The 19589-nt window shown below is 39.1% G+C and overlaps 1 protein-coding gene and 1 pseudogene across 1 annotated transcript; one reads left to right on the forward strand and one right to left on the reverse strand.

Annotated features, from left to right (window-relative positions):
• Positions 1-267: 267 nt before the first annotated feature.
• Positions 268-2895, forward strand: LOC113736974 (uncharacterized). The gene is made up of 5 exons (XM_027264206.2): positions 268-655; positions 876-936; positions 1878-1955; positions 2205-2320; positions 2611-2895. The coding sequence occupies exons 1-5, from the start codon at positions 372-374 to the stop codon at positions 2717-2719; spliced, it is 648 nt and encodes a 215-aa protein (XP_027120007.1). The 5' UTR covers positions 268-371; the 3' UTR covers positions 2720-2895.
• Positions 2896-3380: 485 nt separating this feature from the next.
• Positions 3381-7805, reverse strand: LOC113737499 (pyruvate dehydrogenase (acetyl-transferring) kinase, mitochondrial-like; annotated as a pseudogene).
• Between the last annotated feature and the right edge of the window lie 11784 nt (positions 7806-19589).

Below are 19589 nucleotides of genomic sequence, written 5' to 3' on the forward strand. Positions count from 1 at the left end.
CATTTTGTATCCATAACTTGATCAAAATAGATCCTTCTGCTACCTGTGCAATTTGTTCCTTCAAGAGCGAGAGTTTGGGGATTCGAATTCGCATCATTTCATCCGCCCTCATTGCTTTGATGATTTCCTAACTATTTCACATTTGTTTAAATCACGGGGTTGCATGTATGTTTTGAAATTATAGAGGACTTTTTTGTAAGTTGACTTAACTACTTGGGCTTTTCTATATTTTTCCCTTAAAGAGAAAAGCGCTAGCGCGCACAACACACCTTAGAATCCCTAATCTGTCCATTTTCCCTCCGTACTAAAAAAGCGTCCCTTTCTCTCTTTGTACTCCGGTTTTTTCTTTTTGGATCTGGGAATTGGAGAGAATGGCAGCAGCATCAGGAAACGAGAACAAGGCACCTGCAGTAATTGGTTTAGCGTGGGAACCCAAGCTACCTCGGCTTCCAATTCCAGATACAGCTTCAACTTCTTCGTCCAGAAATCGCCATAACCACCATCGCCATTCGCGGGCCAAAACTAGCACAGGCTCTTTCTCCTTCACCTCCCAACAGGACAACCTCATAGATGGGCTCTATGTTCCGCCTAACGACCCCAAAAAGCTCAATAAATTGCTCAGGAAACAACTCCAACAAACTGCTGGCAAGCATTGGTAACCCCCATCCCCATCAGTCCATTACCCTCTTCTTTCTTTTCTTTTAACTCCTGTATGACTAAATCGTACTGGTACGTATTTATTTGTTTTGTGAATATCTCAATTTTGAACAATTAGGATTTTACCCAGAGTGAGCGTCACTTCCTACTGCTATTATTGTTATTTTTATCGGTATTGGTTTGTGTGACTGAGTTGGTGATTTTGATTCCTGAATTAGGTTTGACATGCCTGCTCCAACTCTCACTCCCGAGTTAAAGAAAGACCTCCACCTCTTGAAGGTACTTTCACCCTTTGCCTCCTTCCCTTCCTTTCTAATTATCCTTCCTGCTTTTTCTTTTACTCGTAAATTAGAAAGTTTTCTTTTTTCCCACTCGTAAATGAGAAAGAAAGAGGAAAAGCAAGGAATCCCAATAAGAGGAAAAGCAAGGCATCCCATTTCCCACCCCATCTTCCAAGTTCCAACTCCATCCATTTTCTCTCTATCTTCAGGTGCAACTACCAATTTTTTGTTGCTTTCCTACAAACTCATACAACTACATCCTAGCAGCAGTTTTTTTCTTCTACCATGGACCCAAAAAAAAAAAAGTTCCTCCTTTTGGCTCCTGTCGGATGCCTGACCTAAAGGGAGAAGAACATGTCTTTGCTTCAATCTTTTTTACATCTCATTAGTGCAAGTGTCAACATCTACCAACATGAAAAGTTGTTCGCTCTTAGTTTTAGGTTCATAAAAAAACTTAGGTCTCTTGACATCTTCTTCCCAGCTTCTTCTTCCTCTTCTCTTGCTTCTTCGCCCTTCATTCAACACCTTGTTCTCCTTCCACTTTACTCTTTCACAAATAAATGGCACAATGCAGACGAAGACCTATATTGATGTTTAATATTCCAAAATGAGATCCCGTCTTTCACGAAAGAACAGTGAAATCACGGAGCATCACTGCTGCATCTTGTTTTGTTGTCTGAACATATGACAACATCTTGATTTTGACCTAATGCATTTGAAAACTGTCAGCTAATTCTCATATTGTTCTTAAGTCAGTGTGTCTAAAATCTCTTTCCTGTTATCTTCTCTGTCTACTTCTGCTAATGGTTTAATTGTTTTTATTGACTCTGCAAACAGCTGCAAGTGGATTTAATGTTTCAGAGGAATGTTAAAACGCTTCTTTTTTCCCTGGTAATTATATTGAAATTCGTGTAAAAGGCTACTTGTTTGTGGTTTCAGTTAAGGAGTGCCATGGATCCCAAGAGACACTACAAGAAGGGTGACTCAAGATCAAAAACTCTGCCCAAATATTTTCAGGCATGTCTATAATGAGGCCCGTTCATCTTTTCCTTACTGCACATTTGCATACACTGTCCAACTACCTTGTCATTGTTTTTTCATCTTGGATTATATTAAAAGGTGTATTACAGGATATTCTATCGACTATAGTGTGGATATGCGGTCTAATAGTATAGATATCTGTACCTCCTGGTCCTGGACGCCCTATAATTGTACTAGTACTTGTCAAGGAACATCTATAATTGAGCCCATCCTATATTTGATCAGGTGGGGACTGTAATAGAGTCTGCTTCAGAATTCTACGCAGGTAGACTTACCAAGAAGGAGAGGAAGGCTACCCTTGCTGATGAGCTACTCTCTGATTCTAACCTTGCACAGTACAGGTATGGAAGGAATAAACAATATCTATGCCATTACACATCATACTTTCTTGTCTGGATTATTATTGTTGGTAACAATCGTACGCTAAATCTACACTGGCCACTGTCCTTGGACATGTTGCTGCTAACCAAGGAACGTCTGTAGTGGTTTTGTTTTGAATGATTAAGAGACCAAGAGACTAGTTATTTCATAAATGCCCAGCTAAGTTCTGCCAGACCGGTTGCCATCCTCCTTTTGTTTCGGTCTTTTATGGCAATTTTTCTAATCTTTTTAACCTGACAACATTTTTCAGGAAGCGCAAGGTTCAAGAGATTGAAGAGCAAAATCGACCTGCTGGGTTTGACAAGTGGAAAATAAGAGGACGGAAGTCCATGAAGCGTGCTAAGCAAAGAAGGCATTGATTGAGTTTTTATTCATCTAGAAAGTGAAGAACTATTCAGCTCCTGTCATTTTTGTGGAAAGGAAGAGAAAACAAACTTGTACGAAATTTTGATAGATTATATTGCTACATCCCTTGTAGAATTCGCATTGGTTTTGGCCGACTGATGAGATACAAAGTGTCATATTTTCATGCCTAGCTTATTTTGGTATTTGCCAATCCAGTTACGGGTTTCTTTCTGGGCTCAGATGTTATGTTGATTCATCATTATGTGCATTCATGGGAAGTGAGACTCAGGATACAACATTGAGTAGACTTAATTCTCAAGATGAGTTGTTCACTTTTTAAAGAAAATCACGACCTCAACTGATATGATTGATGAGGCAAGTTTGTTTGGATAAGAGTTTATTTGGACGATTTATTTAAGATAATTACTATAGTACTTTTTGTTATGTGATATATGTGAGATAAAAAGGTGATTGAAAAATAAAAAAGTAATTGAAATTTGTGAAGCAAATTAATTTTTTTGAAATTATCTCAATCCAAACACACATTCAGTTTTACATAATTATCAAAATAACTCTACCGTATTATTGTTACTATCTCAAAAGAATAAAAGAGCGAGGCATGGACAATAGTCAACGAGCTCCAACACATGGAGCCTGCGGAGTGCCACAACCTACTACATCAAAAGCCTGTTAAGTTCATAAATGATTAGCATCAGATTTAGCACTCAACTATGGAGCGCTTCTGTAAAATTGCAAGAATCTCAGTTGTCTTCATTCACCTAGACATAATTATGTCTGATGGTAAGTGTATCGGAATTACAATTGAAGTACATCTGAACAAACAGCACTATGTTCCTTGTGCTGCAAACTTGTATTTAATGAAGCTATGCAGCTGCATGGGAGTTTAAAGTTTTAATCATAGTCCCAAACTCAAGGCAACGGCTCCTATCCTGTGAATCACCAAGCTGAGACAAGTGAAAGTACGCATCCATCCCTGAGATAGTAAAACACCAATATTCAGAACATCAGAGCTACAGTTTGAACTTAAAAATAACACGAGTAAAATAGCAATTTACAGCAAAAAGAAGCACAATATTGTATAAGAGAAACTGGTAATGCAAAACACAACCCTGTCATTCTTCAGTAAACATCCTATCCTTCTTAAACTTGTAAAGGACAGGAACTTTAACCATAGTACCTTTTAGTGACTTGAATGCATTCTGACAACAGGGGTGTTTGGTCAGCTGATATCCCTGCACTATCACATTCTTAACATCGTCTAATCAAACATTCCTTCATCATAACAGCTTAAGCCGTTACAGAGTAAATCTCAAAAGTCCTAAAGCAGAACTGCAGGACTACCAGCAATCAGCAAACTTAAAACCAGTTGAAGAGCTACCAGTTGCAAAAGAATTTAACAGTTACACACCGTATCCCTCCATAGATATAATCTGTAAATCACCACCAAAATACCGAGCGTACAAGCGGCTTATTGGAAGTCCATATCCATAACCAGCCATAGTTGTTGTATCGAAAATTCCAAGGTCCACCTGCTCATCAAGGGGATTCTTGGCAGTACCGTAGAGATATGTAAAAATTTTAGCAAGGCCGCTTCTTGGAATTCCTCCCCCTTCATCAGAAACCTGTGTGTCAAAAAAAAGGTCAATGATGGATGCAAATGGAACTATTTTGAAACACAAAGGAAGAAGAAAATGTAAAAGGACATGCCTTAATGGTAACATCCTCTATTCCCTCAGTGACGATTATACGAATAGGGGGTGCAACCTCATCGGAATCCATAAACTGCTCTTGAACAGCATGCAAAGAATTCTTAACCAACTCAAAAATCACAAGATGCAAATGTGTAGGTATGTAACTGTAGCCAAAGCAGAATGCATCAATCAAGAGTGCAAAACAAACAGGACCTCAAACATCACATTTCCGACTCGTACTACAAAATGCAACATACTGCCATAATACAGACTTTTGAGATAAAAGGGAAGAAGACCATGAAGTTAGGAAAAAGGGATCTGGCAGAAGGAAAAAAATCCAAGCAGCAAACGTGAAAGACGTGATCAAGAGCTAATTAGTCAGAAGCAAACAACTTACAGAAAGGAAAAATTAGGATCCCCATAAATATTAAAATCTGGAACACTGCTGTACTCCTGGAAACAAATGCAGCAGGCATCCTCTCTGACATGTCAAGCATGAAGCAACCTCCACAGTAGACATCTTTGTATGTATATATCCTACACAGTCAGGAGGAGGATTGGGATCATGCAAAGCCACGTGCTGCCCTGAGTTGAAGCATATTAGGAACAAAAGAAAAAAAAATCGATTTCAGTATAAGTGTGGTCAAAGATAGAAGAGAGAATGATCATCAAATGCTGCCAGAATTAGCCATGCAGCAGCCAAATGAGACAGAGTAGGCATGTAAAAATTAGGATGCGCGGCTAACTAATGAGCATGCGGATCCCAATTCTTAACATATAAAAACGGTCTAGAAACTGGTGAATCTCATCTAGATCCTGTCCACCTTGGGTTTTAGATAATTCTTCAACTGCTGGGTGCCCAAAGGCATCGTGGGAACGACATTGTTGTGACTCACCTTAATCATCTTGATCATTTGAGTGAATTCAAGCTCATCGTTCTTGTCTTCTATCTCCAAAAAGGATCTAAGATCACAAAAAGAATCCAGATACCAATCTCACAACTAAGGTGGAAAAACAATGACATTATTAAAAGCGGAATAATTTTGGGGAAGATCTGAGTTTAGAACTTATGTCGACAAATGGAAATTGATCACCAGCCTGATTATGTTTCCAATTCAGATCATGATGCCATGACAATGACTAGTTATGAGCAACAATATCAGTTCAAAGGAATTGAGCTACATTCAAGGACTTACTTGCAAAGCCACATTAGTAGTAGCTCCTTGTTACTCTGGCATTAAATTCTTATTCTTACAGAGATGCAGTATGCTCCAATAAGACAGAATTAACAGCACATTTCAAAATCTTTCCTTCAATGCCTCAAAGAAACAATAGTGGGGTAAGGTTGGGGTAAATGTATTTCCTTTCTTACTTTCTTTTTCTTCCTTTTAATTTTTTTTGGGGAATAGGCAAGGCATTAGGTTCATAATCAAAGAAGTGTAGTAGATAAAGACATAACCTGATAGCACATGGCGTTTCTTGTAAGTCGCAGGTTGCGATATTTCCTTGGAAGATTGTCCTGGTCATAGTATTGTTATGTATAGTAGGAAATGGCAAAAGGAGCTTGAAAGAAGTCAATACATCCGTACTTGGAGCCAATAGTCATATCAAACAAATTCCCATCATTTTTCCTACAATTGAACGGTAGCAACAGCAAGGGGACAGTGATGGGAATATACAACTTTTTTTTTTTGGGGTAAAACATTTTACTATTACTACTTCTAATGGAGAGTAGTATCAAGTTTTTTTTTTTTTTAAGTTTGCACAATCTAATTGATATAATATGTATAAACAGTGGAATATCTGAAACTCTTGCATCTGAAAAGTGTAATTGCTTGCCGTTAGACATAGTTCATTGACGGTGAAAGTCTTGTATCACTTTATATGCTATCTTGTTCAGATGTATAAGTTTGTAGCCTGGAAATAGCTGGTTATAGCTGGCCTTAGGGCTGGAATTGAATTGAGTGAAGTAGAATCTGATAATCAGGAGAATCTGAATGTCTTGAATTTAAACGTAAATTCAATTAAACCTTAATCTTTATGCTCGAGTTGAATTTGATACTATATTTGTTAGCCTTATATCCTCCAACTTTCTCCTAACCTTGTTTACATTGTTGAAATCTAATTTTAGGACTACATGTTTCATTAAGATCCTTCTGCTGCACCCCTGTTTGTTAGTTTATAAAATTAAAAAAGGGAACTGATTCTTGTGAAATTTCTATAGAATGAAAATCTCTGTCTAATTGCTAATTTTTCAATTTAAAGTTTCAGTTGTCAAACTTGAGTATGAAGCGTTAAAGAATCTAAACTTGCCTCGTGCCATTAGGGATAAAATGGATACACCCTTTTTTTTATTTTTTGGTGTTGGGTTTGTTCACATTCAGACTGAAGTCAAGACTGATAATCAGTCTATCGAGTGAATAGTTCGAAAACAAGATACATCTGGTAGCAGCTCTACTTGTCCTACAGTCCTTATTGAGCAGGATCACCATAGGGAAGATAAGTGCTAAGTTAACTGGTTGATATACATTCTATCACGTAACCATCCAGGCTTGAATATATGCTGTAGAAAAGAAAAGGGACCCCCCGAAAAAGAAAAGATGAGGCATAAAAGGAAAGGGAAAGGGTACCTACTTTGAGAACGGCAGGTTTAGAGGATAAGCCATAGGGGAAGGCCGGAGCTCAAGAGCCCTTCTGGCAATCCTAATGGGGAGGTCGTCGTGGAGGAATTGAACAGAAAGGAGGAGGTTGCGGGGGGTGAGTCGGGAGCCGAATTCCGTCATGTACCTAAGACTGACTCTCGGTTTGCTTCATTCAACCATTTCTATGAACTTCTTCAAGCACCCCCTTTGACACCGTCTCCTGGAAGCTTCTTGGCCGCCATGATTAATATGCCTCCGAAGCCCCAGGGATCCCAGTACTTTCTCCCAACCAACCCAAACAACTTTTTTTTTTGGGGGGTTTCCCCAACCCTCCCAACAAACAATTTCTGATGTAAACGAAACAAAGAAAGAAGAGGCCCCCAGGGGGGATGGGGGGCTCCCCCAATTTCATCAAACAATTGGGGAGACAGAGAGAGACGTCATCCTCCTCCTCCTCCTCCTCCTACTCCTAAGAAAGAAAGAAGGAAGTTGGCAAAATTAAACATGCAGCCGGCAGAGTGAGAGTATTGAGAAGTAAAATAAATAAATAAATAGCAGTAGGTAGGGGAGGAAGAACGGAGAGGACGTACTTTTGCCTAGTACTCTACTAGGGACGGCGTTGGGGGCGGGTGCCAGCGGGCAACCGCCCCGTGGGGGCTATCGGGACGAGGGATGGGGCGAGGGTGGGGCGGGGGCGGGGGGAAATTTTTTCCTCTCGTTTAGAAACGGGGCTACCCTGTCCCATCCCTCGCCCCGCCACTCACAAAAAAAAAGTATATATATATAAATAAATATATATAATATGTAATTTAATTAGTTATAAACTTATGATAATTATGTTATTAATTAGATGTATTATATAATGTGTGTATGTAATATAATTGATATTATCAATTATATGAATAATTAGACATGTCTACTAATAGAATTTATTAATTAGTTATACTAAATTTACTAATACATTTATACTAAATTTCTAATTACACTTAATAGAATAACACTTTTTTCTCAAAAAAAAGCACAAACACAATAATGAATTAATGATTGTATTTGTACCAAAAGTGAAAACTTGACTATTTTAGTTGTATTTATTTCATCATGTTGAATTGTATTCAAATAACTTGTGTTTGATTGTTTTTATGAGTTTCAATTATAAAATTACAATGAATAAGAACTTGATGATGTGTTGATATTTTAGTATTTGATTATTTATTAAAATTTAACTATAATAAAATTTTATTAACCCCGCGGGGGCGGGGCCGGGCTAGGACGGGGGCGGGGCGGGGGACGGGGCGGGTGTCGGGGGGAATTAATAGGCAACGGGGCGGGGGGTGGGGGAGGGGTCCCCCGCCCCAACCCCGCTCCGTTGCCATCCCTATACTCTACCATTACTCACCACTCATGAGACAAGAAGTAGGAGAGATGGTGGCAGTGGGCGATTGGTGAGAAGGAAAACAGAAACGGCGATGATGATGAGATGGAGCTAAGGAACGAGGAGGCTCTATAAGTGACAAAACAAAACCAAACCAAACCAATGTTTTTAAAACTCAAACCGTTAATTGAATCGATAAAGTGTTGGGATCAAGGTTTAACCGATCGGACCGATTCAACCCTGGTTCAATAAATTTTTTAAAAATAATTTATATAAATATATATATGTACAAAATAAGACATCCAATGGACTAATTTAAAACTTTATATAATGAAAAGTTTAATATTTTCAAAAAACTTGGATTTTCAAAAATAATTTTTTAAATTATAAGTTGAAACAAATAAATTTCAACTCAATCTCAATTATATCTACAAAAAAAATAATTTTAAATCCAACCAAAAAGTATCACAATATTTTGAAATTATACAAAATTCACGTCTATGGGAATTAAACATTATGAGTTTAAATTTTAATTCACGTTTTTGAGATTTAGAGATTGCATCTTAAAAAAAAATTTGGACTTTGGAATTTGGAGGAATTTAGGAAAATCAAAAAAAAAGATGCAAACTTGATAAGAAGCAAAAAAATAGATGAAAGTGAGTGGTTGTGGCATTTAATAATTAGTTTTTAAAGTTTAAGAAAAACAATTATTTTTTAAAATTTTAATAGACAAAAACAAAATTAAAAGATGGAAGAAAACATCAATAAATGAAAACTAAAAAGGGTGACAAAAGAAAAGAGGAGAGAGAGAGAGAGTTGAAAATTATAAAGAAAAAGTTATGAGAGCACGAGATTTTGTAGGGAAAACGGAGGAAAGAAAGATGGAGATTTATTTTTGGGCAAATTATCCAATTGGCCCTTGAATTCTTTGTCTAAGTAAAAATAAACCCTTCATCTATTTTTTGCTGACTTTAAGCCCTCGAACTTGTAAAATTGGGCACCCGTGATCCTTTTAGCCAGTTTCTCCGATTTTGCAACCGCGAAAGCCAATTCACACGAATGCCAGTGTGCTTGTTCAAAGGGCATTTTTGTCCGCATTTTCTAAGCAAAAAGGAACAACTCCTCCTTCTTCCCTCTTTCTTCCCTCAACAAGAATGGATGTAACCCATCTCGTTCAAATCTGAGCCAGCATATACAAATTTAGATAAAAGTCATAGTAGCTAGTAATAGAATATTGTCAACCCCAAAGATCTAATGCTACCTGCACAACTAGTAAACTTAAAAGAGGAAACTCGTTATGGTTCATAACATCTTCTTATTTGTAGACACCAAATTTTTGGCCTTTCTTTTATTTACTTACTTATTTTTTTTAATTAGTTTTGTTTTAATTTTTCCTAAGAAAATTATTTTGCTATTATTAATTACTTCATCGGGAAAAACGGAAAATCATCAATCAAACACAAAAGATTTTTATTAGAGTTTTATTTTATCTTTTATTTCGTAATTGATTAAAAAGAAAAAAAAAGAAGGAAAAGAAGAAAATTGTTCACAAAACTTCCTTTATTTTCTTTTCAGTTCAATCTTTAGCATTTATTTATTTTTGTTTTGTTTTTATTGAAATTTCATTATTTAAAAAAAAAAAAAAAGAGGAAAAGAAGCCGTACATGCAGCGGCATAAAATGGTCATTTTTCAGGGGAGTTTTTGGCCGGATCGAAGGGCTGGAAATTTTGGTGGGAATCAACCCTTCATCCTCACCTTTGAGGTGAGGGTTTAGGGGATATAGTTCCCCATATAAAAGCAAAGAGAAAGAGGGCAGCAGAGAGAGAGGAAAAAATGACGGCTGAGGGAGAGTTTGAGACCGAGTGACGGCAAAAGAAAATCTGGCGAGGGGACTGAGGGGAAAGTGAGGAAAATCGAGAGCTAGGAAGAGGGCAAAAGAGTAGGAGTGTGACGACTAAGCTTTGGAGTGAAGGCTAGGTCTTGGGAGGAAACTTCAAGGAGGCTACGGCAGTGAAGAAAACAGAAAGAGGAAGGAGAGAAAAGATAAAGCGAGGGGAGGAAACAAGAGAGAGCAAAAGAAAGAAACCGAGGGACTTAGTGACGGGGGAAAGAAAAAGGGCTAAGTTTTGAGAGAGAGTTTGGAGAAGCTTAGGACGGCGGGTTGAAAGAAATAGAAAACAGAAACCAGAGAGGCTAAGGAGGAGCTCTCGGGGGGCAGGGCAGTGGGAAGGATAGGGAGCAAGTGGGCCGAAAAGAAAGAAAAACAAGGAAGGTGGCTGAAAGAATCAAAGGAATCAGCAAGGAATTGCAGCTTTTCTCAGGTTCACGAATTCACCATCATCATCTGCAGAGCTTTGTAAGCTATTTTTCTGCCTTTACGTTTCAGTTGTGAAGTACGGATGCTTGAGGCTCTCTGTTGTGTTTTATCGCAGTTCCTTGGTGGAGTTCCTACGTTTGTTCTAAAAGTTACAGCTTTATTTGTTGATTGAGTGGAAATTTCTGTTTTTTTTTTCGGATAATTTTGAGGCTAACCGTGACTTCGTTGGAGTGGAGAAATCTGTGAAACCTTCGTTTGATGTTTCGCCGTGAGAATGAGTGATGTTTACTTTGTTTTTCTTGCAAGCAATGCTCATATTCCTTTTGTTTTGTGGTATATAAAATGACTATTCATACAGACTGTTCGGCTGGCCTATTATGTTTGAGAAAACAAGTAAATAAGATGAACTCCTAGCCTGGGCTCTGTGAAATGTTTTGAAAACGCATGTTCTGGCCCCTCTCTATCCTCAAATTTCCTTTGTTGCCTGTCCAAGAGTGTGTTCATGGTGAACCTAATGAATGTTGGGCTGTAAGTCTTTCTGTGTTTTTCTGAACATGAAGACCCGAGTAACCGAACACTGTCCAGATTTTTGTATCCTCTGGCTCTCGGATTTTCATGTTTAAAACATAGGATTTTGCGGTTAAAAATGGAAAGAATGCTGAGTAATCTTGTTGTTTGGATCCAAGTTTTGTTGGTTTGGTCATTAGATGTGTTTGGATGGCATTCAAAACCCACCAGAAAATTGAACCCAGCATGCAAGAACCGAGTACAAGCAACAAAAGATGTTTTCCGGTCTTTGCAAATCTATTTGGGAGGAGGGATGTTGAATCTTTGTTCTCGTGTCATTGCACGATCTTTGTTGGATTGCGTTTGTGGGATTAGTTGACAGGTTTGCAGGTTTCGTTTGAGTTAATATTCATGGCTGTTTTTCCCGTGTATATGGAAGCCGAAAATTGCCCGAAATCAACCCATGAATGCATTCGAACTTGTTAGTTTTGTTGGCCGGAGTTGGGTAGTTTAGTTCGTATTCTTGATTCTAGTTCATGTTTAATTCATATTAAAGGGATGGGTAGTTCAGTTTCGTTTAGTTGGTTCATGTTCTTGTGGTTATTCAAAGGATGTTGCATGAAGTTATAAATGTTTATAGCTGCAAAGTTGCAGCAAAGAATAATAAGGCTTTCAAATCATTGTTTTCATTTTCAGAACTTGCTTAACCTCATTTAAGTTGTTGGCCCGTTGAATTTTGTAATTGTTTTTGGGTTTAATGTCGAGGCTTTGATTGATTTGGCTGAGATGTTAGTGGCATTAGGATGGCATTTGAGAAACTCAATAATGCAGCAGAGCTTGCCGAAAGAAATTGCAGAACTTTGTCATTTACCTTCGGTTTAATTTTCTGGAGTATAAACATCAAGATTTTAGGATAAAAGTGGGAAGAAAGCTTTGTTATCTTGTTGCTTTGATTCCAGTTTTTGGTTCGGTTGAAATTGTTAAGGGATGTTTGAATGAAAGGAAGTTTGCATTTGTTGCGGAAAGCTTTCAGCAGAAATGTTTGTTGCAGAATGTTTCTTCATAGTATTTGCATGAAACTTCGCATGAAATTCTGCCAATTATTTGCATTTTTAAGGGGTGTTCAGCCATGTTAATTGGAGTAATTTCGAAGCTATTGTATGAATCTGCTTTGCTGAAATTGCGGAACTTTGTGCATGAAAATATGCGGCAGAACCTTGCCAAGAGCTTCATCAGTTGCTGAAGTTTTGTTGTAAAATGTCTTCCCACGTTAATTTGCATGGAGTGTGCATGAAATGTTCCAAAACAATCGCACTTTGACCCTCCAAGTCTCTTCTTGTTTCACTATGGCCCAAATAATTGGAAAAATCAATCAAATTGACCCCTCAAATTTCTTTAATTTTTGCAATTAAGTCATTGCTTGCTTTAATTTTACGTGGGTTGATCACCTTCCTTTTAAACGCCTTGGATTGATTCAATTTCATGATTAGTCTCGTTTCATGTGATTATTTCTTGATTAAAGTGGTGCCTTGACCCTTTTATTGTTTTGAAGCTATTTTTCCTTCATTTGATAACCATTGCGAGGAAGGTACACTCTATCCTCTATTTTTGACTTTATTTGACCCTACGTGCATATATGTGTCTTATGTGTGCAATTGCATAACTTTAAGTGTTTATTTCATTTTCACTTTATTTATTTCTTTAGTTTGCCTAGTTTTTGCTTTAATTTTAGTTCAATTTTATCATTTGGGAGGCACTTGAATGCCAAGTTGTAATAGTTAGGTTTATTTTATTTATTCCTTCTTATTTCCCCTTTTAGATTGTAGTAGGCCTTCCTCCCAAAATGTAATAGTTAGGGCCTTAATTGCCTTATGTGTTTTGCATGTCTATGTGCTATGTGTTTAACCGCTTTCTTAGGTTTTGGCATCTAGATATGCATGCTTATGTGTTATATGAATTACGTGCTCACATGTCTACGTGCTTTAATTATGCACATTACTTATATATGTGTATGATGGATGCAAATGCACGTAACCGAGGCTAGTCCAATGCTAGTCATGGTTGTCCCCTCGAGCTCTTGCAAGTCCAATGCTTGTGAGAGAGCGTAGATATGGGCTAGTCCAATGCTAGACCCTTAGGAGCCCATCGAACGTTAGATCATGGTTGTGTGATAAAATCATTTCATCTCATGCATATTTTCACTTTGTAAGGTCTTTTATCATTTTTTGCATGACATCCCTCCTTATACGTATATCCCTTCCCTCATATTTTTCCTTATATGTATATTCCTTGCCCCTTTGTATGAAACATGACATTAGACTTGCATTTCATCTAAGTATTAGACCTAGGATTAGTACATTTGCTTGATTAGACTAGAAAAAACTCCTTGGGTATGGGATATGGACGAGTTTGGCTTTCTAGCCTTAGCACGCTCGTATTCCCTCTATTAAAGGGAACATTGAGTCACGAACATTAGTCCCCCGTGCCCGACATGATGCATTCCTTTAAGACATGTATATTTCTATAATTATTTTATTCTCTTCCTCTTCTTAGAGTCTCATATTTTTGCATTATTCGTGACCTGATACGTTCCTCGATCAACACGTTTCGAGACACGTAGCACGTTTGCCCAAGGATCTAGCGAGGATGTCCAACGCTTGGAACTGCGGGATCTAGAACCAAACGGACGAAACGATTTGATTCAAGACGGTAGACGACACTCTAATGAAGGTGAATACTCCAGGGGAATAGGTCGGTAGAACAATCTAGGACAGGACGCAAGACTGCTCAAAACCCTTGCCAATGCAAGTAAAGGGGTCGAATCTCTCTCTCAAGAAGAATCGAAAATATGCAAATCTTTATTGATAAAACGTCCACCCTAAAACCTTACAAAGCAAGCCTATTTATAGGCTAAAGTGACTGAAACCCTAAAGGGACTAGGAAAGGGAAAAGTCGGCCCATGGTCTTGGGACAAGATGGGCCGGCCCATGCTCTTACTTAAATACTAATCAATTGCTAAATAACTACTAAGGCCTAAGGCCCTATTCGGCCAACTCATTTGGAGGCCCACTTGACTCTTCATGGGCTTGGGTCATGGTGTAGATAACTCGATTAAAATCCTTCAAGCCTTCAATAACTCTATGGACTCCATGTTGGTTTTGGACAATTCGAACAAGGGCTTGGAGGGATTCTTTGAAGAGCTTGGCTCGTGCACGTGTGACTGGGCCCAATGGAACTAAGACTGGGTCATTACTTGGGCTAAGGTCCGTGCACACATCAGTCCCCTCCACTTGAGCAGGATTTGTCCTCAAATCTGGATGGAAATGAATGACACGAACAAGGGTTGGTATCATGGCTCCAGTGGCTCCTCTTGTTCGTATCATTCCCCCCCTCTTGAAAGCAATTTGCCCACAAATTGAAGCACGAATGGTGACAAGACGAGTTACATGCCTTCGACTCAATCTTGTTATGATGGCTACATATGTCATCCAATGCAAAGCCCATGGGCTAAGTTGGAACATAACCCTTGTCGAACCTTGAATCTCACAAACCATCTTCAATGTATGCTCAACTTGATCGTTTGTGGTCATGAGGTAAGGGTCCTCAAAGTGGTATGAAGTGTATCCCATGAAATCGAACTCCGGGTCGAACACACTTGCAAGGCACCAAGGCGGATTTGGTGATGTTGGAGCTTCATGTGGACTAAGAGCAAGACGAAAATCATAATGGTCATTGAGGTACTTGTTCTTTAAACGAACCCTTGGTACACAACGATCCCCAAAATGTGGAGTGTTCCCTTCAAGACGAGCTCGAATCAACTCCCCTTTGGTGTGGACTGATTTGAGTTGATATTGTTCAATGAATGGATACCAACGGGGTTTAACTCTTGGAGTGCCAACTTCATGGAGCCTTGCAAAGTCTACAATTGATTTTGGAATGGAACACACCAAGATCAACTCAACTTGCCTTTGCTTGATCTGTATAAAAGTAGAAACACTAAACAAAGCGAAGGTAAGTTTGTTAGGAAAATAATAAGCCTTCACCGGGTTGCTCAAGATCAGCCCACTTTCTCTCCTTTCTTCCTTTTTACCACCCATCTCATTAGATTTTTCCATCTCTTTTTCTAGTTCAACAGCTGACCCTTTCATCTCATTACTTTCAACTCCCTCGGGTTGTACCTCTTCAGGCACAATTCCCTCATCTAGCTTTTTCTCCATTCTATAACGCTCAAGCTCACTTTTCATGCATGCTAGATCAATACAAAGTTGGTCATAAGTAAGTGATACAAGTGCAAGACGACGACTATTAAATAAGAAGGAATACTTATTAGTATGTCCGTCATATTTAATTTCTCGCATCGACATCCATGCTTTGCCCAACAACACATGTGTCACTTGAATTGGGACTACATCACACAACACCTCATCCACATATTTACCGATTTGAATAGGTACAAGTGTGTACTTAGTAACCCAAACATTACCATGAGTGCTCGTCAACTTGTATGGTTGAAGATGATCAATGGTTGGAAGATTTAATTTCTCAACCATGATAGCACTTGCAAGGTTGACTTCACAACTCCCATCAATGGCCAAGCTACAGATTTTATCTTTGACACCACAACGAGTATAAAACCAACCAAGCAACTGAGATTTGACGATGTCCAATTGCTCATCTACACCACGTAATGCCACTTCTTTGACTCCCTTAGGATCAGGAAGCCAATGTGGTGAGCTAACTTTTATGCGTCTTGTACTCGCCATGAATGTATGAGGGAACCTGCAAAAAGTTAGCAACGAAACCGAAGATATTGCCTTTCACGCTCCCTTACGTGTATCCACTCGCACTCGTGTATATGGATGTCACTCTAATGGACTTACCAAATACCTTTACCTGTTGGGTTAGGTAATTGAGAAAGGCCGCTCAAGTCCAATAATTGTCACCAACTTTTTCCACAAGAGTAACCAAGAAGGTAAGACACAAATATGGGTGCAAAATGAAGTGGAAATGGACGACTTTGAAAAGCCAATAATGGCGGACAGAAATGGAAGTGCGCCAATGGGGACACAAAAGAAAGAAACCCTAGCTTCCTAAAATGTAGGAGTGGGTTCCTAGAATGTAGGAGAGTATTCCTAAAATGTAGGAGTGGGTTCCTAGAATGTAGGAGTATTCCTAAAATGTAGGAGAGAATGTAGGAGAGTGTTCCTAAAATGTAGGAGAGAATGTAGGAGAGTGTTCCTAAAATGTAGGAGAGAATGTAGGAGAGTGTTCCTAAAATGTAGGAGAGAATGTATGAGAGTATACCTAAAATGTAGGAGAGAATGTATGAAAGTATTCCTAAAATATAGGAGAGGATGTAGGAGAGAATGTAGGAGAGTATCCAAGTGAGACAAGAGTAATCCAAGTGCTTTACTTAGTTTCCTAATTGACTTTGGAAAGCAAGTTAGTTTTGGAAAATTTATTAAACAACTTGGATGAAGCAAGCAACACTTGGACAGATTTGAAACAAAGAAACCCTAGCGCAAATGAAACCCTAGCCGCAAGTAGAAAACCCTAGCCGCAAGGATAACCCTAGCAAGAGAAGGAAACCCTAGTAGCCGTCATGTTATTGTTCTTGCTGCCCAAGCGACAACCAACTAACGAGACAGATTTGGGAGCAACGTTGAAACACCAACAACCAGAATTTTTGATGCAACAAACGACTCAAACGCAAGAAACAAGTTGTGGACAGAAATTATCAACAAACTAGACACAACACAAAGGAGATAACACACCAACAGATTTTGTGTTCGGATGAACAGTAACGTGAACAGTACGGTGAACAGTAGCGGTGAACAGTACGATGAACAGTGACGTTTTTTTTTTTTTTTTTTTGTAAAACAAGGCACAACGGACAGTTTTGGACTCGACTTCAACAACAAGACAACGACCAGAATTTCTTGACAACAAAAGCACGAAACGGCACAACAAAGCAACAATGCTAACGAACAGATTTTTTTTTTTTTTTTTTGAAACAAGGCAGCGGAAATAAAGAACTCTAAGACAAAACTACGGATATAACGGAAGATACCTCTACCAAAGCTCTGAAGCCAACTGATACGTTCCTCGATCAACACGTTTCGAGACACGTAGCACGTTTGCCCAAGGATCTAGCGAGGATGTCCAACGCTTGGAACTGCGGGATCTAGAACCAAACGGACGACACGATTTGATTCAAGACGGTAGACGACACTCCAATGAAGGTGAATACTCCAGGGGAATAGGTCGGTAGAACAATCTAGGACAGGACGCAAGACTGCTCAAAACCCTTGCCAAAGCAAGTAAAGGGGTCGAATCTCTCTCTCAAGAAGAATCGAAAATATGCAAATCTTTATTGATAAAACGTCCACCCTAAAACCTTACAAAGCAAGCCTATTTATAGGCTAAAGTGACTGAAACCCTAAAGGGACTAGGAAAGGGAAAAGTCGGCCCATGGTCTTGGGACAAGATGGGCCGGCCCATGCTCTTACTTAAACACTAATCAATTGCTAAATAACTACTAAGGCCTAAGGCCCTATTCGGCCAACTCATTTGGAGGCCCACTTGACTCTTCATGGGCTTGGGTCATGGTGTAGATAACTCGATTAAAATCCTTCAAGCCTTCAATAACTCTATGGACTCCATGTTGGTTTTGGACAATTCGAACAAGGGCTTGGAGGGATTCTTTGAAGAGCTTGGCTCGTGCACGTGTGATTGGGCCCAATGGAACTAGGACTGGGTCATTACTTGGGCTAAGGTCCGTGCACACATCATGACCTCTTCAAAGAATCCGCATTGGGCATCACAATTAATGTGATTGGCACCACTCAAGTTTTGAAGAGAAATTTTGCCCCCCGATGCCCCCCTAGGTCTAGGGTTTGCATTCATATAGTACATCAAAATGTGATAAATCTTTTGGTTAAAAATAAGAAAATCCTTGACTAAATCGCGCAACTAGCCTTGGCTAGGTCGAAGGGGTGCCTTGGATTTGTATCCTTGCTTTCCCCTTCGGCAAATGTGACTCCCGAACCTTTTTCGTTGGTTTACGTGGACAATGAGTCGTTTAAAAGGGGTTTTTCCTACTTTTTCCTTTAAAAAATTCATTTTTAGGTGATTTGGTACACCTTAACTCTATACCAAGTGGCAACTCCGATTTTTATTTCAAAAACCCTTTTTAAACTATATTTTGGGTCAAATCGTCGCATTTTCAAGTCCCATTTAGACCCATATTTTTCATTTTCTTTTTAAATCAAAAATTCACTTTTTAACCATTCTAATTTATTTATTTTTCTTATGAAAAATGGGGCGCGACAGGAACAACTCCTCCTTCTTCCCTCTTTCTTCCCTCAACAAGAATGGATGTAACCCATCTCGTTTAAATCTGAGCCAGCATATACAGATTTAGATAAAAGTCATAGTAGCTAGTAATAGAATATTGTCAACCCCAAAGATCTAATGCTACCTGCACAACTAGTAAACTTAAACGAGGAAACTCGTTATGGTTCATAACATCTTCTTATTTTGAGTAGTAGTAAAATAAAAGCTCGCTCGAGGAAAAGGCTTTATTTTTTTTTTAAGTCTCAAGAAGATTAGTGTCATTAGCTCTCCAACCCAGCGCCCCTATTTAGCATTTCCTTGTACCTTAAAATCGAATCCAACCTTTGCAGTTTCAAATGCTATCTGAAATGATTTATGAAGGCATCCACTTTCTTGTCCACATGTTCCTCCTCCCCAAACGTCAACGTTTCAGTTTCACTCGAAGACCTCCCATCTCTCTCCCTCATCGTCGCCGGCCGCCGCCGATCTACCTTCTCCCGGTCCTCCAATACTGCCGCCGCCTATCTACCTCCTTCTTCATCCTTCTAGCAGGGCTACCATTTGCCCTCGGAGCCTCCACTTGCGTCTCCAACTTGCTCTTCATCATGTAACCATCATGATGATGACTCTCCAGCAAAGCTTCTTCCTCCGCAATGTTTTTTTGCTCTTGCTCTTCACGTGGGTCGGATTTCTGGGTCACGGCGTGAAATGGGTCGGGCTGCTCGGAGACGTAGGAAAAGAAGTTAAAGGACTTGACCCGATCGAGAAATGAGGGGGCTCGGACGAGCTGATTCTGGTTGGGAGGTGAGTTGGCGGCGGGGTCTGGTTTTTTGTGGGATTTTAGGCGTGGGTTAGGTTAGGTTAGATGGAGGGAAGAAAAAGGAATTGTTCCTTTTTGCTTAGAAGATGCGTACAAAAATGCCCTTTGAAAAAGCACACTGGCATTCGTGTGAATTGGCCTTCCGGTTGCAAAACCGGAAAAACTGGCTAAAAGGGTC

Source organism: Coffea arabica, chromosome 3e (genome assembly GCF_036785885.1).
Source record: "Coffea arabica cultivar ET-39 chromosome 3e, Coffea Arabica ET-39 HiFi, whole genome shotgun sequence".
Lineage (NCBI taxonomy): Eukaryota > Viridiplantae > Streptophyta > Magnoliopsida > Gentianales > Rubiaceae > Coffea > Coffea arabica.